This window comes from Octopus sinensis, linkage group LG22 (genome assembly GCF_006345805.1).
Source record: "Octopus sinensis linkage group LG22, ASM634580v1, whole genome shotgun sequence".
Taxonomy (NCBI): Eukaryota; Metazoa; Mollusca; class Cephalopoda; order Octopoda; family Octopodidae; genus Octopus; species Octopus sinensis.
Window position 1 is genome coordinate 3,924,630 of NC_043018.1, and position 26,805 is coordinate 3,951,434.

Consider the following 26,805-nt stretch of genomic DNA (forward strand, 5'->3'; position numbering starts at 1 on the left):
AACCGGCTTGGAAGTCGTTTTCTGTAAGCGTGTCGAGGACCTTCCGCGATTCGATCTCGATCTCAACAACAGTGTTAAAACGTCGACCTTTGACCTGCATTTTCATCACCGAAGCGACACAATGTTGTTTTTGGCGAGAAACGCACGAGTGAAGGGAGTTCGGTGACAAGGTGTCATCGTGAAGAATCTAATTCTTGGCGCTCCACAAACCCGGCCGCTTTCGCCGAATGTTCTTTCTCAAACACTTCAAACGGTCGCAGTAGAACTCTCGATTAACAGTCTGGCCCTGGGGGATGAATTCTCGATGCGCAATACCGTGGATGTCAGATAAAAAAAAAAAAAAAAAAACGATGAGCGTTGTCTTGATTGGGCCGTGACTCTGTGTCACTCGAAACATTGCATTCGACCCATTGCCCTGTCGCCACAAGCTTGCCAAAGCATGCTCAATGTCTTTGTAGCAGACTTTCCAAGTTTAAGCGCAAAATTTCACGTTGACTCTTTGTTCCCACTTCCTGTTCTTGACAAAATCGCAGACTACGGCAGAGAAGCGATCGCAAAAACAAAATTCACAACTTGCAAAGTAAACACAATGATGTCACTTGGCACACTGCCTCGTGAAGGTCACTGCCAGCTCTCAGGGGCGCACGCAACCGTGTGCTGCCTTCTTTTGGCGCGCTACAGAGCTAGTTCGGAAACTTTCTGGCCCAACTCGCATATATATATATATATATAATATATATATATATATATATATATATATATATATATATATATATATATATATATATATATATATATATATATATATGTATATATATATAAATATTTACGTAGGTGAATGAATTATCCTATGTTTATTGTCAGCATGGAAAATTCGTTTAACCGAAACCTGGGTAGCAAATTCACGTCAGAAAACACGGTTGAAGCGACCTGTCAAGAAGGCAAGGGTGCAGCCCTCCGCTGGCAAGGTCATACTCACAGTCTTCTGGGACCAGGACGGAGTAGTGATGACAGATTTCCTGGCAAAGGGTACCACAATTACAGGAGCCTATTATGCTTCACTTTTGAGGAAATTATGTGTAGAAATTGTGTGTTGTATATGAATAAATGAAAGAATGGAGTCGAACGAAGATGTTAACAAAATTCCTTTACTCTCGACACATGTTTCGATGACAGCATGTTTTCATTCCAAAGGAATAAAGGGTGCATTATGCAATCTTCTCATCAGGAAAGAAAGGGAGCCTCTCTCGACAACAAGACAAACAAAAATGTCGATGATAGCCTACATGGTAAACAAAGCGATAATATATATATATATATATATATATATATATATATATATATGTATGTACGTATGTATGTATGTATGTATGTGTATGTGTGAAACCTAACTGTGTTCATCTGTATCACTCTCTAAACATGCATACCTACGTTCGTACGTTAGCACGTATTTATATGTATATATATATATATATATATATAATATATATATATAATATATATATATATATATATATATATATATATATATATATTCCCATGGATAACGCTGCGTTTCGGTATCCGACAGAGGGCAACACTGGACAGATAAGACATTTTTACAAACTTTTACTATAATGGAGAATTTTCGTCGCCATGGTAACTGCTGTGAATTTGCCTTTAGATGTTGGAATACGTTACAAACATATTTTAACTAACCTAAAGTCCTCATATATATATATATATATATCACCAATTGAAGTAATTGTTTCTAAAATTGGAACAAGACCAGAAATTGGTGGAGGCAGGGCCTAGTCGACAATATCATCTTCAGTACTTGACTGGTCCTTTATTTCATCGAACGCGGAAGGGTAAAAGGTAACTCTAAGCTCGGCTGGATTTGAACTCAGAACTTAAACACCGGAACATATACAACAAGGAATTTTTTGGGGGGACTCTATAAAGATTCTGCAAATTCACTGCTTCCTCCAAACACACACACACACACAATCTCAAACATATATTCATACACATTGACAAACCCTCACACACACACACGTGTATTCGAGGTCGCTCACACAATGAATAGAATTTGTCAATTGCGGCGTAATCATCGGGAGTTACCTCCCTTCACCGTCCCTAACAACGTGCGAAGCGAAACCAAGAAAATGACATTGAAGTCCCGTAGAGGAGATCGCATCCACCGCCCGGTCGCTTTCATCGCTCGTTCCAAGCTGCCAAAAAGCTCCGTGGTTTATTATCCATGACGGTCCTAACTTCACAACCAGACTAAACATATGGATGTGACTCCACAGACATATTTATTCACCGCGCACCTTGTATTAGTATTGTTATTATTATTGCGGCAAGAAGTTCTCTTCTGGTAACCGAGTCATCACACTTCACATTGTTTCCGGACGAAATGGCATTTCAGCTTCCACTGAGGTATTGTAACACACTATTATGATATCACATGCCTTATATATATATATATATATATATATGCACATATAAACAAAAGACGATCACCGGTACAAAACCGAACGTGCCACCCCAACCATACTACAGTCACATAATTACAGATGAATAATTATTTTCATTTAAGTGTTATCTTAGATTAATTAAAATGAGTTAATTACCGTTTTATGTTACATTTTATAGACGTAAAACACCGCACTTTGGTAATTTTGTAAACATTCTAGGATTCCACGTGTTTGTGTAAAATAATACTTTATAAATCATCGAGGAAGTTGGCGATGTCTTACGACGCACTGACTTTGTTATTTCGTCGTAAATTGTTTTTATAGGTAAAAAAAAACAACATTATATTTTAGAATTTGATGATGCAAGCGCAGGCGTGGGTGTGTAGTAAGTGGTTTACCTCTTAACCATGTTGTTCTCCGTTCCGTCCAACTTCGTTCCACCTTGGGCAAGTGTCTTCTAATGTAGCCTTGCGCCGACCAAAGACTTGTGAATAGATTTGGTAGACGGAAACTGAAAGAAAATTCGTCTTATGTGTTTGTGTGGTGATGCAAACAGGAAAAATAGAACTCAAAATACGCGGATGTGGATATTTGTGTAAAAAATGTGTTTCGATGCTGGGACACCTGGCGGTGTTGATTTTGTTATGTCTCCGTAACTTAGCGGTTCGGAAAATAAGAACGATGGAATAAGTACCAGGCTTTAAAAAAAAGGTGCGTTCGTACCACTAAAAAGTCTTTAACGTGGTGCCCCAGTATGGCCGCAGTCTAATGACTGAAACACGTAAAACGATAAAAGGTATTTCCGAGGATTCCAGGTTGTACTGAAGGTTGTTGTTTACTTAAACTCGATTTCACATGCGCGCGCACACACACGCGCCTTTTTTTGGTTTCAAGCATCGGACTGTGGCCACGCTGGAGCCGCTTTATAAGCGTTTTTGTTCCATCATATCGATCGTTTGAACTTATTTCAGTCTCGCAGTTGCTTTTTATTGACTGTTAACTATCGAACTGCTAAGTTATGCTCTGGCATAATCTATGACACCGGTGGATCTTTTCGGTTTGATCGGCAGTTTTTTCAAGCGGTGTCATATGAAATTGTCACCCATAATTATGACCCTAGTATCGATCTATTGCATTTCAATCTGTTTTAGGGTTAGGTTTAGGGGTGGGGGGAAGGGTATCTTTTTTTCTTCACAAATGTAAGTAAACCCAATCTGTTTCTTAAACGAGGGACATATTCATATGGCACAGAATGTTTTCACCTCAATAGACGTCATTGATTGGTTGAAATTGAAGGAAAAAAACAACAAATATCTTACAAACTATAGAATTTTCTCAATAAAGCCAAGAGAAAAACATGTTTTATAAACACATTCTACCAGTATACGAAGTTTAAAAGTGTTTAGGTACGTGGAAATTATTTAAAAAAACTGCCGGTCAAACCGAAAAGATCCACGTTAAACAACAGTCAACGAGGGAGCACCTTACGCCGTCACTCAAAAGTCTGAGAAATAGCAGACAAATCAACCTCAAATCACACTCTACTACCATTTTAAAGGAAGTCCCTGAAATGCAAGTAAGCGGGATTGACATTACTGGAACGCCTTTCATCATATTTCTGCTCAAACATGGCTGAACAACAACACATTTTGTATAGGGTTCAGTCAATGGGCTCTGGCCATACTGGAACACTATTTTTGATTAATCCAGTCCGGTGGTTCCCAACCAGGATCCATATAAGATTGGAGCGGGGAGCCCAAGCAAAATTGTAAATTGGGGTCTTACTGTAGTATTTTAAGGGTCCAAGAAAACAAAAAATGTTACTTTCAATGTATTTATTGCAAACAGCAGCTAAATTTCTTTCTCTAACACAGTAGTTCTCGACAATATGGCCCCTAAAGGTCCATATAAGATTTTTTGGGGTCCACCTGACAAAATAACAAACTTGGGATCCACAATAGTTTTTTAAGGTCGTCTGAAAAAATATCTTTGCTTTCGATGTATGTCTTCGTATGTATTGCAAAAGACATCTTGGTTTCTTTCTCGAATGTTTTACAGAGTTCAACCAACACAAGTTTCATCATCATCATCGTTTAACGTCTGCTTTCCATGCTGGCATGGATTGGACGGTTTGACTGAGGACTGGCAATACAGAGAGGCTGCACCAGGCTCCAACTGATCTGGCAAGGTTTCTGCAGCTGGATGTCCTTCCTAATGCCAACCACTCCGAGAGTGTAGTGGGTGCTTTTACGTGCCACTGGCACAGGAGCCAGCTTATGTGTGAAAAACAAAATAGGAATTTTGAAATAAATTTCTTTCAGACTTGTTCTTAAACATTGAATGTCTATGGGGGTCCACCAGAATGAAATAGTAATCAAAAGAGTCCATAGGGGGGAAAAATGGTCGAGAACCCCTGCTCTAACATTTCACGTAGTTCAACAAATTTCTTGTCACTGAAACATGTTCTCACACAGAGTCCTATTGCAAACAAGGGAACAGGTGAAAACCAAAATAGGAATTTTGAAGGAAGTATCTATAAAACTTGTTCTTAAACATCGACCGGCTTTGAGGGTCCACCAGAATAAAACAGCAATCAAAGGGGTCCATAGGGAAAAAATGGTTGGGAATCACTGATCAAATCGACCAGGTTGAACCTCGTATCTGTTTCAGTTCGGTATTTATTGATCTATTTAATTATGATCCTTTCCATCCATGAACAGGCTTGTATTCTAAAAAAAATCCCTGTCTGTACTTCACTGGTATTTTATTTTAGGGACCCCTGCAAAAGTGGAAGGCAAAAATTAACTTTGACAGGATTTGGAGAACTGGGAATATAAAGTGCTGTAACAAAATGCCTCAAGGTATATTGTCCAATGCATGATGAATGACTTGACCAATCCATTGGCATTTTATATATATATATATATATATATATTATATATATATATACTTATATCTTTTATCTTTTAATTGTTTTAGTGATGAGGCTGGTCATGCTGAGGCACCACGGTGAAGACTTTTTAGTTGAATGAGTTGACCCCAGGACTTCTTTTTAAAGTCTAGTACTTATTCTATCAATCTCTTTTGCCGAACTGCTAAGCTGTGGGACGTAAACACCGAAACCAGTTGTCAAGCAGTGATGGAAGGACAAACACAGGTGAAAGTCACACACACATAGATATATGTATATATATACATACATATGTACGTATATGAAAAAAAATTAATATAGAGAGCTGTCTGCAATGTGTTACCAAAAAGGAAAACCTATAATTGTCACTAAATGTGACTAGGCTGTTAGAAACACCTACATTGCTAGAAATAAGAGCTAAAATGCTCTGATGCTGTAGTTAAAGCACATAATTGTATACATATGAACTGACAGATTCGGTAATCACCTGAAAACATTGGTCGAGAAATTCCCTATACTGATGGGTCAGTTTCAGCTAATTTCTTAACCTCATCTGTAGGGACCACTTGATTCAGCTGCTTCTGGACTTCATTCTCTGTCTGTTCGTCTATATTCACCATAAAAATCTAAGAATGATTTAGCAAATCAATAATGTGTATAGAAACAATTGATATAGACAGCTGTGTGCAATATTGTATACACATATGATGGTCTCTCTTCTATTTCTGTCTCTGTAGGCTTTGGTTGGCCCGAGGTTATAGTAGAAGACACTTGCTCCTGGTGCCATGCAGTGGGACTGAACTTGGAACCAAGTGACTGCAAAGCAAGCTTCTTACCACACAGCTACTCATGTGTGAAACAAAAATGAGCCGAGAGAAATAACTCTGAGTGGCCAGTGGCATGTATTTGAACAATATTGACAAATACAGGTATACTAAATACCATACAACATAAATTCTGGATCTATTAAGATTACTCTGTCTCTAGATGCAGAGTAAATTAAATAGATCAAGAATCATAATTCTCAAATGGCCATCAAGGCTGACTCTCATTCAGAAGGGGAGATAATCTCAAGAATCAAGGATTCTCCAATGGTGACATGCCATTAAAGAAGAGGACAGGCTTATTGTTTGGAGATAAGAGGACAGTTGTAGACTCCTGTTTCTGTCTCAGTTGCTGTCTTCAGCACAGCAATCACTCTAACCTTTCTCCAGTGACCAAGATACTTGGACTTTCCAAAGAGAGTTGAACATGTTTGTGGCTTGGGTAGTTTGTCCATCGGTGTTTCTGTAGAATTTCCAAAATGAAAGTTAAATGTTTTACTTCATTTTTTTCTATTTTGTTTTTCTCCTGCAGATCTCTTGGCTTACAATGTCTAAGAAAGTTTCCCAACCAAAGATTCAGTTCTGAAACTGCTTCCATAACAGAATCAACGAATGTAACCCCGGTAAAATCCAGACGTAAAAAGTTTGTAATGTTTTTTTTTTGCTTGTTTGTTTTTGTATCATCATCATCATCATCATAATGCATAGGTTGTGGGCTACTTAAAAGTTCACTTCACAACTGCATGGTTTCAGGTTCGATTCCACTGAGTGGAACTTGAGGTAGGTGTTTTCTGCTATAGTCTTGTCCCAGCCAATTGCTTGTGGGGGAAATTGGTGGAAAAACTGCAAAAGCCCAGTGTGTGTGTGTGTGTGTACGCATGTGTGTGTGTGTGTGTGTAAGGCATGGCTGTGTGGTAAGAAGCATGCTTCCCAACCACATGGCTCTGGGTTCAATCCCACTGTGTGGCATCTTGGGCAAGCGTCTTCTACTTTAGCCTTGGGCTGACCGAAACCTTGTGAGTGGATTTGGTAGATGGAAACTGAAAGAAGCCTGTTGGAATTTACACCTTCATTTATGTTCCATGAAGTGTTAAAATGCCAGAAAGTAAAGAATTCAATGTAATTCCATAAATTCCACTCTTGGCATTAATGTATTATACTTTGGGACTTGTTTATTTGCCTGGAATTTCCATTCTTGTGGACAGTTTTCATTAAGGTAAAACATCTGCTTGTATACACTCTCTTAGCCCTGGTATTCACAGGAGTTCTGACTGAGGGGTGCAGCTCTGATTTATTAATCTCTTATTTGTTATGTGTGTGTGTGAGTGAGTGTGTGTGTGTGTGTGTGGTGTGTGTGATGAGCAGTGGTGATAGTAATAGTGATGATGATGATGATTGTAGTACTGCTACTGATGGTGGTGGAGATGATGGTGATGATGATGATTATGATATGTAAAGTGTTGATAATGGTGATTATTATTATTATTATTATTATTATTACTATTATTATTATTAACTATTTCAGGAAGAAAAGGAAGTTCCTAGCCAGCCCTTCATACTGCAATTCAAAGGCACAGGTGAACAAAAGTACAATCCACAATCAATTCCGACAGTAAGCTAATCAACTCATTAACTAATTAATTAATTTGAAATGAAATTGCCAAGTGTAGACATGAGTAACTGATTGTGTGGTTAAAGGGGCTGAACAGGGAAAGTGGTGGTGGTCGTGGTTTTTTGTTGTTGTTGTTGAAGTTACAGCAGGTTAGTAATTCTGTTCAAAGTGATTGATGATTTATGATTTATGATACAAATCGTCAACAACTGGCACTCTATCGGTTCCTGCAACGAGGAATCCAGTTGATCCGATCAACAGAAGAATGGCCTGCTTGTGGAATTAACATGCAAGTGGCTGAGTGCTCCACAGACACACGCTTACCCATAATACAGTTCTCAGGGAGATTGAGTGTGACATGGTGAGTGACAAGGTTGGCCCTTTTGAATTACTATTGACTTTTGTCAGTAGGGTAGACTGGAGGAAACATGTAATGAAGTGTTTTGCTCAAGGATACAACATACTGCCAAGACTTGAACTCATGACTTTATGATTGTGAGCTGAATACTTTAACCGCTGAGCCATGTGCATTCACAAACCAGCAACAGTAGGAGCCATGAGGGTAGAGTCCGAGGATCATAAAATTCCGATGGTAATCCAGGTGGAATGGTGGTAAAGTTGTTCAGGAGAGGTATCAATGGTCCAAGAAGAGGGTAGGCGAAGAGATGAGGGTCCAAGAGAGGAGGAAATTCAGCCAGGAGGGATCAAAGTGGGGTAATATACTATCATCATCATCATTTAACGTTTGCTTTCCATGCTAGCATGGGTTTGGACAGTTTGACTGAGGACTGGCAAGCCTGAAGGCTGCACCAGGCTCCAATCTGATCTAGCAAGGTTTCTACAGATGGAGGCCCTTCCTAATGCCAACGACTCCGAGAGTATAGTGGGTGCTTTTTACATGCCACCGGCACGGGAGCTAGTCAGATAGTACTGGCATCGGTCATGCCAATGATTTCACTTGACTCAACAGATCTTCTTGAACATAGTTTACTCTTAAATGGGCCGGTTATGCTGCACTGGCATAGGCCACAGTTAAAATCTCACTTGGCTTGCCGGGTCTTCTCAAGCACAGTGTATCTCCAAAGGTCTCCATCGCTTATCATTACCTCTGTAAGGCCCAATATTCAAAGGTTGTGCTTCACCACCTCATCCCACGTCTTCCTGGGTCTATCTCTTCCACAGGTTCCCTCTACTGTTAAGGTGTGACACTTTTTCACACACCTGTCCTCATCCATATGCAACGCATGACCATACCACTGTAGTCGTCTCTCTTGCACACAGCATCTGATGCTTCTTATGTCCAACTTTTCTCTCAGGACGCTTACTCTCTGTCGTGCATGCACACTGACATTATACATCCAGAAGAGCATACTAGCTTCATTTCTTGTAAGCTTTCACATGTCCTTAGCATTCACAGCCCATGTTTCACTGCCATGTAGCATGGCTGTTTGCACACAGGCATCATACAGTCTACCTTTCACTCTGAGCGAGAGGCCCTTTGTTGCCAGTAGAGGTAGGAGTTCTCTGAACTTTGCCCAACCTATTCTTATTCTAGCAGCTACACTCTCAGAGCATCCACCCCCACTACTGACTTGGTCACCTAGGCAACAGAAGCTATCAGCTACTTCTAGTTTTTTACCTTGGCATGTGACAGAAGCTGTTTTTTGCACATTTCAGTGTTTATTGCCCCTCTGCATCGGCCACACACAAAAACTATCTTCCCAGTTAGCTTTCCTTTGATATTACTGCACATCTTATGTGTCCATAGCTTACACCAGGTACATCTTATGGAGTTTCTACCTCTGCCTTTTCTACATATCAAACAGGGCCATCTACCACATATATGGTATATAAGCAGACAAGTGAACAGCCAAGCATGGCCTCAAAATCTGTTGTTTTGATTTATGATATATAGCCAGGTAAATGGCCAGGCTTCACTCCATCTCCTATACTTGTTGTTTCTTTCATTATTGATCCCAATTTCCTATGGCTGAGGATCATACTGCATTCTCTGATATTTTTTTTTTGTTTCTTACTCAATGAAGAACTAAAGGACCCTTTGAGGAATGGGAGGATGGAAAGAGATATCCACAAACTGGAGATCTGGCCCAAATACCTGCAACAGAATGGACATTGTAAGGGTACCCCAAAGAACATGTAATGGTTGCAAACTGGATCATAGCTTGAGTCTGCTACTCATGTAGGTCACAGCAAGATTTGAACTCAGAACACAAAGAACCGGACCAAATACCACTAGGTATACCACCTAACACTGTAACATTACCATGTGTTTATTGCATGGCTTAGTGGTTAAGCTGTTGGACTCCTGATCGTAAGATTGTGGTTTCAGTTCCTGGACTGGGTGATGCATTGTGTTCTTCAGCAAGACACTTCATTTCATGTTGCTTCAGTCCACTCATCTGGCAAAAATGAGTTACCCTGCGAGGGACTGGTGTCCCATCCATGTGGAGTAATATATATGATGGAGAAACTGGCCTTATGCTGCTTACAGAGTTATGTGAAGTAACCCTATTGCCTAGACTTACGAGATATCTAGTGGGAGTTGGGGTATAAGTAGGGTGTATGGGGGTTTGTGTAGGTGTGTTGAATGGTGAGAAATGCTAGGATAAGAGAGTAAGGGGTGGTGTATTGGAGGGAGAGAGAGAGAGAGAGTGAAGGAGAAAAAGGAAAGAGAAAGAGGGTCTCATGAAATTTTCTATGGCATCCCTTGTTAGATTGGAAACAAGGCACAGTGAACTGAAGGCATTCACTTCTCTCTTTAGTCACATATTAATAACAACAACAACAGCAATAATAAATGCCCTGATGCAGTACCAGGCAGTGGCTCTCATGGCTTCTGATCTTAACTGATTGAAGTGTTATCATGTCCATTGTTTTGTCTTGGTATAAAAGATGGGCTACAGCAAATATTCTGCTCAATACCACAGATTTGCTTGTCAGTTGTTTGACCTTAACCAGTTGAGCATGTCCCTTAGTGGCTGACCATATGTGCATCTCTGATCACGAGCAGAAGTAGTGGGGGAGCATCATAGCCATGTGTTGAGAGGGATTCTTTGGGGTTTGAATAATTCACCTCTGGAAACATGGGTGGTTCTTTCAACATCCTTAAACAACCCTTATTCAGGGGCCTTTTGAGCGGCATCGGTTATTCGACCTTATAAAATTCTAACTGAGCCCCACCTGCAAGGTCATGTGCTGTTTATCTTGATATGAGATCACCATGTCGTGCACATGGTTGTGATGCATGTGCCTGGTGTACCCTTATCAGACGAGTAGTCATGATGGGTATATTGGGCTTTGTATATTTTACCCCAGTGTCACTTTGATGGCATGAACTGCTCTCTCACTCAATAATAATAATAATAATAATAATAATTATGATGATGACAATCATCATCATCATCATCATCATTTAACGTCCGCTTTCCATGCTAGCATGGGTTGGACGGTTCAACTGGGGTCTGGGGAGCCCGAAGGCTGCACCAGGCCAGTCAGATCTGGCAGTGTTTCTACAGCTGGATGCCCTTCCTAACGCCAACCACTCCGAGAGTGTAGTGGGTGATTTTATGTGCCACCGACACAGGTGCCAGACGAGGCTGGCGAACGGCCACGCTCGGATGGTGTTTTTATGTGCCACCGACACAGGTGCCAGACGAGGCTGGCGAACGGCCACGCTCGGATGGTGTTTTTATGTGCCATCGACACAGGTGCCAGACGAGGCTGACGAACGGCCACGATCGGATGGTGTTTCTTACGTGCCCACAGCACGGAGGCCAGTCGATGCGGTACTGGCTACGGCCACGTTCGGATGGTTTTCTTGTGTGCCACCGGCACTGGTACCACAAAGATACAAATTCCATTGATGTTCATCTATTTTGATTTGATTTGATTTGATTTTCACTTGCCTCAACAGGTCTTCACAAGTGTCACGACTATTATTATTATTATTATTATTATTATTATTATTATTATTGTTATGTAAGGTGGCAAGCTGGCAGAATTGTTAGCATGCTGGACAAAATGCTTAGCAGTATTTCACCCGTCGCTATGTTCTGAGTTCAAATTCCACTGAGGTCGATTTTGCCTTTTGCCCTTTTGGGGTTGATAAATTAAGTACCAGTTATGTACTGGGGTCGATGTAATCAAATTTACCCTTCCCACTAAATTTCAGGCCTTATGCCTATAGTAAAAAGGATTATCATTATGATTTTTAATAACTTTTCTTCTCCCTTGTTTTCAGAGTTGCCCTTTCTGTGACCCCTTTATATATGATGTCCTACGATGCACAGTTAGAGGTGAGATTCCTGTATTTCCTTTTCCCTTCCACCTGTTTTTCTTCTTTTGATTGTTATTGTTTTGTTGTGCCCCATGGTGGCCCAAGTATTACAGACCAATAATAAAAGGCATTACAGCCATGACCATTTCATCATTTTCCTTCCCCCACCATAAACGTAAATATATCTAGGACTACATTATCGAATGTGTCAGATCTGTTCTTAAGGCAACAGTGCTAGACTTAATATATGACCTTGTTTAATGCATAGAAATAGATGCCAACATGGCTGTGTGGATAAGACCTTTGCTTCCCAACCACATGGATCCAGGTTCACGCACACGATGCAGCAACCTGGGGGGAACTGTCTTTATTTTTACAGCTTTGGGTCAGCTAAAGTGTTGTGAGTGGATTTGCCAGACGGAAACTGAAGGCAGCTCATTCTATCCTCCTCCTCCTCCTCACCATCATTTTATGTCCGTTTTCCATTCTTGCATGGATAGGAAGGGTTGATAGAATTCAACAGAGCAGAGGGCTACATCTCACTCCCCTGTCTCATTCCTAGCCTGGTCGCTAAGGCTCCGTGCTCCCTTCCTGACACGACTTACTTTAACAGAGTGGACTGGATGCATTTTTCATGGCACCCGTGTTGTAGGGGTTACTTTGTCATCTTTGTACCAAAGAGTGCACTGAAGCTATGCCTTGTCTCTGCTTCAATTCCTTATTAATCCCTTACAAAGTGTTCTGGGTGCTTTTCATGGTCTTACCAATGTTGGGTTTCCTTCCAGCTCGCAAAGTAAAAGAGATCCCCTATAATGAATGGAATAGCTTTTTTTTTTTTGGTGGGAGAGGATGGTAATAGAAAGAATTACCCTGTGTAACATGATTTTTGTCCTTGGGTAGTGACTATTATTTCTTATTTACTTAACCCTAGAAAATATGAAAAATGATTTATATAACCTTTACACTTAGCTTTTGCTGTATTCATTAAAATCTCAAAGAATCCCATCATGCTTCTCCAATATTCCTGCTCATGATCAGAGATGCACATATTGTCAGCCACCAAGGGACAGGCTTGGGTAGTTAAGGTCAAGCAATTGACAAGCAAATCTTTGGTATTAAGCAGAATATTTGCTATAATGATATTTATGCTGTAGCACTTTGGCGCTGAATCTGTCTGAAATCATCATCATCATCATTTAATGTCCACCTTCCATGCTAGCATGGGTGGGACAGTTTGACAAGAGCCAACCAGGCAGAAGAAATTCTGTGACTGTTTTGGCAAGATTTTCACAGCTGGATACCCTTCCTAACACCAACCACTCAGCAGAGTGGACTTAGTGCTTTTTATGTGGCACAAGCGCAGGCGAGGTCAGTTTTGGCAAGGTTTCTACAGCTGGATGCCCTTCCGAACACCAACCACTTACAGTGTGGACTGGGTACTTTTTAAGTGGCACCTGCACTGACAGGGTCACCATGTACTTGCAAGACAAAAGAAAAAAGAAGTCAATTTCAAAACATCGGTGTCCAGGTCAGAAAAGCAAAGTTTGAAAGGAAGAGTGGTGATTTCCATTGATTTCTGGATAGAAGCAAATAAGAAATAACATTTTCTGGCCAAAGACAAAAAAAAGATAAAAATAAAAATTTTGTTAGACTGGGCTCTGAAATCATGCAGTGAACCTTTTAACCATAGGCAAAGCTGTTAAAATCTGGAAATATGTAAGGGGAATAACTTCAATAAGAACAATTGATTGAAATTTGGGAGAATAATTTTACTTAGGTTCTTCGGCCTACTATCATGTATTGAGAGACTAGGTATATTCAACCAGGTCATAATTCATTGTCTCAGTTAAAAATTAAAAAGCAGCGATATAAGGGAGGTAACTCATGCAAGATCAATTTATCGAACTGTTTGCTTCATCGTTATCGTCAGCGTCATCATTTTCACTTCCATTTTTCTATACTTGCATGGGTCAGACAAGAATTCATCAAGGCAGATTTTCTATGGAGGGAGTAAGTCGATGCTAGTGTTCAACTGGTGCTTGTTTTATCGACCCTGAAAGGATGAAAGGCAAAGTCAACCTCGGCTGGATTTGAACTCAAAAACTCAAAAACGAAGATGGACAAAATGCCTAGCAGCATTTCGTCTGGCCATTCTTGGGATTCTGAAAGGGTCACCACGTTGCCATAAAGAAATACTACCTTGCTTGGAAGCAGGAGAGTGTTGATGGAGGGAATGGCATCTGATTTTGGAAATTGTGCTCCTGCGAACTGTCAGACACATTGGGAAGGCATTGGAAAGGCATAGCAGACATTAAAGCAGTGGTGGTGGTGGTGGTGGTGGTGGTGCCGATGATGATGATGATGATAATGATGTCTTTTCTTGTTTGTTCTTCATTGCAGTACAAGAACAGGGAAATCCAGGATGTCCTGCAGAAAATGATGAATCGTTTTGTCTGTTACCAGCAGTATCCTCTCTCAGACAAAATGATAGAAAACCTGAAGAACTTTCATCTGATGTGTCCACTGGAACCCTGTTTACCATCTGTGAGTGAAGGTTTTGATAATCATTGCTTGTAGAAATGAGGCGGGAAGATCTGTTTGATGGAAGTGGGACAGACTAAGAACCATCATATATATATATATATATATATGTGACCTCGTGTGTACCGTTGGCGATTTTTTTCCTCTGTCTTCCCTTCTCCGGATCTTTCCTTCTCCTATGTTTCCGACGAAGAGCTCTGCTTGAAACGTTAAACCCTCCGTCTTCCCTTCTTTCCTGAGCGTCCAATAATACTTTATTTGTTCCACATCCTCACGTTGTTGTGTTTTTTTGTGTTTTCTTGTTTGGATTAACTATATATATATATATATATATATATAGGTGTATAAAAGTTGAATTTGGATTTGTCCTTTAATTTGGAAGTTTCCAAAAATGATTTCTAATGTTGATTCTTCATACTTTGCTGGGAGTTTACAGGCGTAAATTTGCGAAGATATGAAAGTAGCATTTGTATATAATATATGGTGAATTTATGAATGAAGTCCCATAAAACTCATCAATTTTAGTTAAAAACTGAGCAGACAAGTTGTCAAAATATATTTTAACAACTTATCTCCACCATTTTTTAACTAAAATTGATGAGTTTTATGGGACTTCATTCCATAAATTCACCATATATTATATATATATATATATACATACACGTCACTAAAGTGAACAAGGGCACTAATCAGCAACAGTGTTGCTAGAAATAAGAGTCAAACCAACTGAATAGCCACAGATAGCATTTGTTAATGAACTGACAAGGGAGACAACCTCCCTGTGGTTGCAGGTATCGAGTTGTTTTGACTCCTATTTCTAGCAGTACTGGTGCTGATTAGTGCAATTGTTCACTTTAGTGACAAATACGATGATGATAATGAAGATTTAGCTTGTAATATTGCAAATTAGCCACCCACATTGTATGTGTGTGTGTGTGTATTTAAAAACGCTGATGAATCGATTTCAGATTTTTTTGTTTTGTTTTTGCAGCCTGTTATCAATGGGTATCGTTCCAAAGATGAGGTCACAACCGGGAAAGGGGTCGATAACAATGTGGCAGTCGGACTCACTGTCGGAAAAGGTAATCCTCTCATTTATCCATCAGTTTTTATCCGTCTGTCTCTCATGCCCCGCCTCCTCGTCCTTGATCATCATCACCATCATTGTCATCATCATTTTAATGCCTGCTTCTCCATGCTTGTATGGAACAGACGACGGCAGAGATTCCACAGAGGGATGCTCTTCCCGTTGCTTACCTCCACCTGGTTCCAAGCAAGCTAAATATTTGCTCTTGGCCAACCATGTTCTTCACTAAAGACCAGAAACGGACAACATTCCTCGTATGATGATCATGATGCTTGCTTGCAACCATCACATGATGTCAAAACAAGGGCACACACACACACACACACACACACACACACACCACACACACACACACACAAACACACAACACACACACACACACACACACACACACACAAACACACAAACACACACACACAGACAAACACAAACACACACACACGCACGCACACACACACACAATGTGTGTGATTCTCCGTTTGTTTTGTTTGTTTGTTTTTTGTGTCTTTGTTGCCGTACACATTCGCTAGCTTTCTTACAAAGGGGTCTAATGCTCTTAGCTTAGACTTTTTTAGGGTGCAACCAGATCTAACCATCCCAAGTGTAACTGCATATACGAACACAGAACGCGTGTCGATAGCCAGCTGGAAAAGATGTTTTCCTGGGGCTTAAACAGCAGTAGCATTGTCCTTTATAGGACAGCCACATTCTGTTGGCCAATAAACTTTACTATATGCATATATATTTATGTGGAAGTATTCATTATGTCTTAAAACAACAAACACACATGGAGGGTGTATATTCATGATGCTGTTGCATTCAGACTATTTCAATGTGGGGGTGGCTTAAATCAAGGGGATTAGTGCAGTTAAGTCAGTTCTTTAATCAGAACCCACTTCTTTTATGTCCTGTGTCAGCCATTGCGATGACAGCTGGTCAACAATTTCCCTGTTGGACGTCTGCAGCCATTCAGTCATTTATGTTTCTGAAAGAAAGTCTGAGAGCGGAGAGGAATCAGCCTCAACACCAAGCTGAAAGTCTACCGGGCAGTCGTGCTTACCACCCTACTATACGGCTGCGAGACGTGGACTGCTTATCGAAGGCACGAGCGCCAGATAAACCACTTCCACCTCAGGTGTCTTCGGAACCTCCTTCACATCCGCTGGCAGGACAAAGTCCCAGACACGGAAGTTCTGAAGCAGGCAGATCTCCCTCACACCATCACGATCATGCGCAAGGCCCAGCTGAGATGGGCGGGCCACGTCTCCCGCATGTCTGACACTCGCATCCCAAAACAGCTCTTCTACGGTGAACTCAGCCAGGGCAAATGCAAAGTCGGAGGGCAGAAGAAGCACTTCAAGGACAGTCTCAAGGTCTCTCTCAAAGACTTCTCCATCGGCACAGAGACTTGGGAGACACTTGCTGCCGACCGCTCATCCTGGCGCAGCGCAATCACCACAGGAGCAGGGACAGCTGAGGAGGGACGGATTCGGTCAGCAGAGCAGAAACGCCAGATGCGGAAAGCCAGAGCCGCCTGCACCAGTAGCACGGCCCCTACCCACTTCTGCCCCACCTGTGGGAGGGGCTTCCTTGCCTGGATTGGCCTCACCAGCCACCCCCGGTCTCATAGCGGCAGTTCCACCAGATGATGTCAGTGGTCATCTTCGAACCCGAAGGACGAACATTATTATTATTATGTTTCTGATGGGTTTACTTGGTAAATGCCAACACAAGTACAAAACTTGATCCTTAACGTATTACTGGTAGCAGGTTGGTAATTAACTCTGGCTTTCTTCTCTCTATAGAGAACATGAAGAGCAAGTCAGCTCAAGTGGGATTTGAACTTAGAATCATGATTAATACTTTCATAATACTTTTTATTACCTCAGCCAAGGAAGGAGGTTACATTTTCATCGGCGTTGGCTTGTCCGTCTGTGTGCAAAATAACTCAAAAGGTTGTGAACTTGCAGGAAAAGTTGGTAATGACACAAGGAACAGATGATGAAATTTTGGTAGTGATCCAGGAATTTTTATGGATTCTTGAAGGATTTTTCATTTGTTATATTTACTTTACATGAAGTAAAACAATGTTACGTTCTTTGATTATCTCCCTTGAAAACACGTTCATCATTTCCATGTAACCTACGGTGGCGTTGCTGTTTCTAAAGTTTATTTTCGTTTCTCTATTAGTAATTTTACTCGTGTATCTATCTTAAAATGAGCTGCTTGGTGGAGGTCTGCAGAGAATGACATGACAAGCCTTGACTATTGGGATCGACTCAAAAAGCTCAGGCTTTGCTCCCTCCACTGCCATTGTGAAACTAGCTTGTTGTTGTCATTGATGTATTATAAATGCTTCAGATGATTTTTGTTTTTAAAGTTTTTTTAAAAAAAAATCATATGACTGTGTTATTTTTTTTAACCCCGCCAATGGGGTTATGTTTTTGCTGGCGTTGGTTTGGGAAATTGGCCGATTTTCAGCATGCGTGTATAAGGGTGGAAATGAGCTGCCTGGCAGAGGTTTGCTCTGTCCGAGTGGTTTTCTAGTTTATATTTATTATTTGTTTTTTTATGTTACTTAGAATATTATTTCTTGTTTGTTTTTCTGCCCAGGTACCAGGTCTTACACAGTACCCAACACTTACTTAGCCAATGTGGGAAGGAAACACAAGGAGATCACAAGGGTAAGTCTTAGTCCAGTCATAAAGCCATGAAGAGAACTTAAATGCCTTCTCATAATCCAAACAGTTTTTAAGGGATGGTTTTTGGTATTTTGGGACAATGATATGAGTTACATTTACAGCCTCTGTAGCTTTATTTCGGCCTTTCATAGCTACACTTACGACCCTCATAGCTACACTTACAACCTTCATAGCTACACTTACAACTCCCATAGCTACACTTACAACTCCCATAGCTACACTTACAACCTCCATAGTTACACTTACAACCTCCATAGCTACACTTACAACTCCCATAGCTACACTTACAACCTTCATAGCTACACTTACAACTCCCATAGCTACACTTACAACTCCCATAGCTACACTTACAACCTCCATAGCTACACTTACAACTCCCATAGCTACACTTACAACCTCCATAGTTACACTTACAACCTTCGTAGCTACACTTACAGCCTCCATAGCTACATTTACAACCTCCATAGCTACATTTACAACCTCCATAGCTACACTTACAACCTCCATAGCTACACTTACACCTCCATAGCTACACTACAACCTCCATAGCTACACTTACAACCTCCATAGTTACACTTACAACCTCCATAGCTACACTTACAGCCTCCATAGCTACATTTACAACCTCCATAGCTACACTTACAACCTCCATAGCTACACTTACAACCTCCATAGCTACACTACAACCTTCGTAGCTACACTTACAACCTTCGTAGCTACACTTACAGCCTCCATAGCTACATTTACAACCTCCATAGCTACATTTACAACCTCCATAGCTACACTTACAACCTCCATAGCTACACTTACAACCTCCATAGCTACACTTACAACCTCCATAGCTACACTTACAGCCTCCATAGCTACATTTACAACCTCCATAGCTACACTTACAACCTCCATAGCTACACTTACAACCTCCATAGCTACACTTACAACCTTCGTAGCTACACTTACACCTTCGTAGCTACACTTACAGCCTCCATAGCTACATTTACAACCTCCATAGCTACATTTACAACCTCCATAGCTACACTTACAACCTCCATAGCTACACTTACAACCTCCATAGCTACACTTACAACCTTCGTAGCTACACTTACAGCCTCCATAGCTACATTTACAACCTCCATAGCTACACTTACAACCTCCATAGCTACACTTACAACCTCCATAGCTACACTTACAACTCCATAGCTACACTTACAACCTTCGTAGCTACACTTACAACCTCCATAGCTACACTTACAACCTCCATAGTTACACTTACAACCTCCATAGCTACACTTACAGCCTCCATAGCTACATTTACAACCTCCATAGCTACATTTACAACCTCCATAGCTACACTTACAACCTCCATAGCTACACTTACAACCTCCATAGCTACACTTACAACCTTCGTAGCTACACTTACAACCTCCATAGCTACACTTACAACCTCCATAGTTACACTTACAACCTCCATAGCTACACTTACAGCCTCCATAGCTACATTTACAACCTCCATAGCTACATTTACAACCTCCATAGCTACACTTACAACCTCCATAGCTACACTTACAACCTCCATAGCTACACTTACAACCTTCGTAGCTACACTTACAACCTTCGTAGCTACACTTACAGCCTCCATAGCTACATTTACAACCTCCATAGCTACATTTACAACCTCCATAGCTACACTTACAACCTCCATAGCTACACTTACAACCTTCGTAGCTACACTTACAACCTTCGTAGCTACACTTACAGCCTCCATAGCTACATTTACAACCTCCATAGCTACATTTACAACCTCCATAGCTACACTTACAACCTCCATAGCTACACTTACAACCTCCATAGCTACACTTACAACCTTCGTAGCTACACTTACAACCTCCATAGCTACACTTACAACCTCCATAGTTACACTTACAACCTCCATAGCTACACTTACAGCCTCCATAGCTACATTTACAACCTCCATAGCTACACTTACAACCTCCATAGCTACACTTACAACCTTCGTAGCTACACTTACAACCTTCGTAGCTACACTTACAGCCTCCATAGCTACATTTACAACCTCCATAGCTACATTTACAACCTCCATAGCTACACTTACAACCTCCATAGCTACACTTACAACCTTCGTAGCTACACTTACAACCTTCGTAGCTACACTTACAACCTCCATAGCTACACTTACAACCTCCATAGCTACACTTACAACCTCCATAGCTACACTTACAACCTTCGTAGCTACACTTACAACCTCCATAGCTACACTTACAACCTCCATAGCTACACTTACAACCTTCGTAGCTACACTTACAGCCTCCATAGCTACATTTACAACCTCCATAGCTACATTTACAACCTCCATAGCTACACTTACAACCTCCATAGCTACACTTACAACCTTCGTAGCTACACTTACAACCTTCGTAGCTACACTTACAACCTTCGTAGCTACACTTACAGCCTCCATAGCTACATTTACAACCTCCATAGCTACACTTACAACCTCCATAGCTACACTTACAACCTTCGTAGCTACACTTACAACCTCCATAGCTACACTTACAACCTCCATAGTTACACTTACAACCTCCATAGCTACACTTACAGCCTCCATAGCTACATTTACAACCTCCATAGCTACACTTACAACCTCCATAGCTACACTTACAACCTTCGTAGCTACACTTACAACCTTCGTAGCTACACTTACAGCCTCCATAGCTACATTTACAACCTCCATAGCTACACTTACAACCTCCATAGCTACACTTACAACCTTCGTAGCTACACTTACAACCTCCATAGCTACACTTACAACCTCCATAGCTACACTTACAACCTCCATAGCTACACTTACAACCTTCGTAGCTACATTTACAGCCTCCATAGCTACACTTACAACCTCCATAGCTACACTTACAACCTTCGTAGCTACACTTACAGCCTCCATAGCTACACTTACAACCTCCATAGCTACACTTACAACCTTCGTAGCTACACTTACAGCCTCCATAGCTACACTTACAACCTCCATAGCTACACTTACAACCTTCGTAGCTACACTTACAGCCTCCATAGCTACACTTACAACCTTATAGTTACACTTGTATCTTGCATATTTTCTTGATGCTAATCTTAATCCATTTTGCCTGGTGGTTGTCACTTCTTCTTGGTCCTTGTGTGCCTTTTAGTAAGGTGCACTCTGTTGTACATATTTGGGAGTGACTTCTCTGGTTTGAGGGTCGCTTTCTCCCCTCCCACACCTGTAAAAAATGAAAGAAAAACACCCTTTACAAAAGGGGATCTCAACCATTCTTTATCTATGGACCCCCAAGAGTCAAATGGACCCTAATTGAGGCTATTTCTTTATAGATTGACCCATGTCATATTAAGCTGCCATACAGCTCTTATTGAACAACATGTGATCAAAAGCATTCCAGCCATGCCCACTCTGTCTTTGATTAAGTTATAATGTATCCAGAACGATATTATTCTGGGTATGTGCTTTCCTTTGCTTTTCAAGAGGGCATGATGTGATTCGGTTTAGGTTAGGCTGCTTTTTCTTGCAGCGCAAGCAACCATGTTGAGGCCTTTTCCTTTGGCTTGAAGGAACTGGTATTTGGCTTTGGTTTTGTTGCATGAAGTGGATGTGAGACAAACCTCCTCATGGATAAGTTACCAGCATGCCAAAAGTTAATCTTCCCTAAAGTTGGGTGGCTTAACAGCACTGAGTGTCTCCTCTCCCCCTCCTCCTCTACCTCCTCCTCTACCTCCTCCCTCCTCCACCTCCTCCTCCTCCTCCGCCTCCTCTACCTCCACCTCCTCCTCCACCTCCACCTCATCTACCTCCTCCTCTCCTCTACCTCCTCCTCCTCCTCCTCCTCCGCCTCCTCTACCTCCACCTCCTCCTCCACCTCCTCCTCCACCTCCTCCTCCTCTACCTCCTCCCTCCTCCACCTCCTCCTCAACCACCCCCTTCTCTACCTCCACCACCTCCCCATTCCTCTTCCCCCATCTCCCTCCTCGTCCCCCCTCCCCTTCTCCCCTCGTTCTACCTTCTCATCCTCCTCCTCACCACCACCACCATCATCATCATCATCACAATCATGCCGCTGCCAACATCTTCATTACTCACAATCATTCATCACCCCCATCACCATCTCCACTGCCACTGTCACAATCATCATCACCATCATCATAGCACACTCTCTCACCACCACCACCACCATTTCACTGTCATCATCATCATCATCATCATCAACAATGGAACAGCTGACCACTTCACTCATCACCTTTTTATTCTTTTTGGTAATTTTCCAGGCGTTTGGAGATTTCATCAGCACGTCGTCCTTTGATCCTTTCATCTGGCCGGAATTCGAGGGTCTGGGAAAACCGCACCAACCGACGGGACACTGGCGGATCATGTCAGTCCGCTCGTCAACACTTGGTCAGTCTATGGCCTACATTATCTTCCATCCACAGAGAAAGTCTGAGGTTTGTATATGACGTGTTCCCTTCACCACCACCACCACCACCACCACCACCACCTCCACCACCACTAACAACAACAACTTCTGGTGGTGGAAGTGGGGGAGAGCTTCGTTTCCAAAACTTTTCTTGGGTGGTTTTTCCATATGTAGAGAGAGCTCAAGGGGGACCTGCATTTAATCTGTAAGTAAGTCAATGAGGGCAACAGGGTTGGTGAGGGGAGAATATTAACCCTTCATAATCATCATCATCTAACGTCTGTCCTCCCTGCTGGCATGGATCAGACGGTTTCACTTGATTCTGCGTACTGGAGGCCTGCATCAAGTTCCACTGTCTGCTTTGGCATGGTTTCCACAGCTGGGGACCCTTCCTAATACCAACCACTTTACAGGGTGGCACTGGGTGCTCTTTTCATGGCACTGGTGCTAGTTTGGGGAGTCGCAACTCACAAATCAGAAAGAACACCTGATTGCGTTGGGGTTGTTGTAGAGAAGAGAGGTGGCTTCATGTCAGATGTTGAGAGGATAGATTAGGACAGAGAGAAAGAGGCACAGGTGTCTTGTAACAGAGGAGACACATGACCATCCTACAAGGATTGTGGGGTGGGGAAGTAACTGGAAAGAAGATGAAGAGGATGAGGAAGAGTGTTGAGGAGGCTGAGTTTGTAAGAGTGTGAGAAGAGGGTGGAGGGGTTAGCTGTGTTAGCCTATAGAATCAGAAGTACCCAGTGCACTCTTTGGAGTGGTTGGGATTAGGCAGGGCATCCAGCTGTGGAAACCATGCCAAAGCAGGCTGTTGGAAGCAGAGCAGCTCTCCAGCTGGCCATCACCCCTGTCAAAAGGTGCAGCAACCCATGCCAGCTTAGAAAACGGACATTAAATGATGAGGATGTACCAAAACATGGCTGATGAGTGCAAGAATCATAATGAAACTCTTACCTGTTTATTTTATACCAATTACAGGTGTTACTTTGCAGTACCACTTGTGCAGGTGCATGGCTGAGTGGTTAGGGTGTTGGGCTAATGATTGTAAGATTGCGGTTTCAATCCTTTGACTGGGCAATGCATTGTTTTCTTGAGCAAACCATTTCATTTTACAATGATCCAGCCCACTTGCCTGCAACACACTGGTGACCCATCCTGAAGGGAATTTATATGCCACAGAAACCCCTATGAGTTTGTATGATTAGGCAAGTATCTTCTTTATCCTTCATCCTCATTGCAGGCTTTGGGACAGAGGAATATTTCTAGATTTTTACGTGATTTTACAGAATGATTGCCATGGGTTAACCCTGTAACATTCAGATTGTTAGCTCATTCATTTACATTGCTTTAAATCAATCGTTCATTTATCTCGTTGCTTTGATATTTGGATAATGTGATTGTATATTTCTATAGAAATATGACATTGTAGGGAAGGTGTGAGAGGCTGGATTTGGCCACTTTGAACATAAAAAACAAGTAGAATATTTGGGTCTTGTATCATCATCATCATCGTCATCATCGGATTAAATGCCGAAGGGTTAAACAGTTTTTCTGAAGTGCACGTATGGCTGTGTGGTTATCAAGCTTGCTTCCCAACGATGTGTTTTTTGGTTCAATCCCATTGTGAGGCATTTTGGGCGAATGTCCTTCATAGTCACAAGTCTTCTCAGTAAAAATAGTCAGTGCAGATTTTACATTACGTTTGATAAAATAAGTACCAGTTATATTCTGGGGTTGGGGATGAAGCGAAAGTAAGATTTGACTCCTAGATGGTATAAGTACTTGTGTCACTGTGTCCCAATAATATTGCAGGATATTCAAATGAAGGCCAAAGAAGAATTATTGAACTATTTTCAAAATGGTCCAGGAAGACTTTGTGGCTTGGACACCCTTTTTTTCCAACCAACGTAAGTTCTCACCTTCTTTCTCAGTTTAATAATAATAATAATGTTGTTGTTGTTGTTGTTGTTGTGTTGTTGTTGTTGTTGTTGTTGTTGTTGTTTTTCTTCTTCTTCTCCTCCTCCCCCTTCTTCTCCTCCTCCCCTCCTCTCCTTCTTCTCCTCCTCCTCCTCCTTCTTCCTCCTCCTCCACCCTCTTCTTCTTCTTCTTCTTCTTCTCCTTCTTCTCCTTCTTCTTCTCCCCCCATCCCCCCATCCACTGGCAATGTGCAGCCTATCCTGTTCTTTGTTTTCATTCCCCCTTTGCCAGGGCTACAGATTCCGCTTCTTTGTGTATTGCGTCAGTTGGTCTCGCTGTTGTGTTTTGCCTGTTGTTTCTTGTGTTATATTTGTGTTTGTTGTATTTAGTGTGAGTTACGTCATCATCACCACCACCATCATCATCATCATCATTTGATGTCTGTCTTCCGTATTGGGATGAGTCGGACTGTTTGACAAGAACTGGCCAACCAGAGAGCTGCACCAGGCCCCACTCGTCTGCCTTGGCTCTGCTTCCCACGGCTGGATGCTGCCCTCCCCAATGCCAACCACTTTACACTGTGCGCTTGGTGCATTTTACAGGGTACCAGCACCAGCAGCAGGGTTGCCGAATAACTTGCAAGACAAAGACCCCCTTGGCTGGGTGGGGAAATGGAACTGAGGGAGGTGGTTTGTGCCAGGTGAGAGGTTAAAGTATAAGGGAGGGGTAGATATAGGGGTCATGTTTTATTTCATTTGGTGCTTATTGTATAGGGGACTGGATGGTATGGCTAATGAAGAAGGGAGCATCATTGAAATTAAAAGAGAGGTGTATGATGCCAGTGTGAGGTGGGCCCTTAATTATTGGAATGGGGTGTTGGTGATGAGTGGCAGGGAAGGCTGGAAAGAATAGAAATGAGAATGGGCTGGGAGATGAGCAGAGAGAGAGAGAGAGAGAGGGGGGAGGAGGAAGACAAGTGCTGGATTGCATGGAATGATGAGAACTGAATTAGTAATTAATTTAAAAAGTAATGGGATAACATAGTTAGGTCATGTGCTGACAGATGATAAATGTGACTGGGGGAGAGGAAATGAATGAAAGGAAATGGAAGAATTCTGAGAAAGATATGGCTAAAGATGGTGGAGCAGGAAATAAGGATTAGCAGGGTTGATGACTAGGGGGATATAGATTATTAATCAAAATAAAAGAAAACTAGTATGGAGCTTCCCATGCTATCCCATAAGGAAAACAACATTAAAATTCTCACTGTCATTAATGTGTAAGAAGGAGCTAAATATTAAACAATGTTTGATACTGACATCCAATGCCTTACTGCTATTTCTGTTTCAGACTCAGTTCCAGAGCCAATGCCGGAATTGTGCCATTCCAGTTGCTCTATGGTCAACCGTACATTACTGAACGCCTGCTCAACTGTACATTCCGAATATCCATAGACTCTTTCTTTCAGATCAACGTCAGTGCTGCTGAGGTGTTGTATTCTGTCATCAAAGATTGCGCCAAGTTAAAACCAACTGATGTATTCCTTGACATCTGCTGTGGAACTGGTAAGCCATTATTGTTTCAATGACTCTTTGTTGGTAGTTTATTGTTGGTAGTCCACTATTAGGAAGGCACTATATGTGAAGGCAACGATGACTACACGAAGATTTGTATGAATTCTTCATATTTCTAATTACCCAGAACATTTGAATTTACATATTACTTACCTGTTACCCATTTCAGCGACCATGCTGCAGTGCCACTTTAAAGGGTTTAGTCTAACAAACTAACCCCAGTGCATATTTCTTAGTTTGGTACTTATTCTATTGGTCTCTTTTGCTGAACTGTTAAGTTATAGGAATGGAAAAAAAACAGTGGTTGCCAAGTAGTGGTGGACAAACACACATACGTATGTATATGCACACACACACACACACATATGCACACATACACACACTTACTATGGGATTC

At 41.6% G+C, this 26,805-nt stretch overlaps 1 protein-coding gene across 1 annotated transcript in view; it reads left to right on the forward strand.

Annotated features, from left to right (window-relative positions):
• Window positions 1–2,025: 2,025 nt before the first annotated feature.
• LOC115223221 (tRNA (uracil(54)-C(5))-methyltransferase homolog-B) overlaps window positions 2,026–26,805 on the forward strand; it is a 32,617-nt gene continuing 7,837 nt past the window's right edge. Inside the window, exons 1-10 of the mRNA XM_029793701.2 lie at window positions 2,026–2,424; window positions 6,730–6,840; window positions 7,723–7,809; window positions 12,071–12,125; window positions 14,507–14,650; window positions 15,639–15,729; window positions 18,348–18,418; window positions 22,766–22,939; window positions 24,730–24,824; window positions 26,185–26,399. Of these exons, the coding sequence (XP_029649561.1) occupies window positions 2,402–2,424; window positions 6,730–6,840; window positions 7,723–7,809; window positions 12,071–12,125; window positions 14,507–14,650; window positions 15,639–15,729; window positions 18,348–18,418; window positions 22,766–22,939; window positions 24,730–24,824; window positions 26,185–26,399 (1,066 nt within the window). The 5' untranslated portion in view covers window positions 2,026–2,401. The remainder of the gene's footprint in view (window positions 2,425–6,729; window positions 6,841–7,722; window positions 7,810–12,070; window positions 12,126–14,506; window positions 14,651–15,638; window positions 15,730–18,347; window positions 18,419–22,765; window positions 22,940–24,729; window positions 24,825–26,184; window positions 26,400–26,805) is intronic.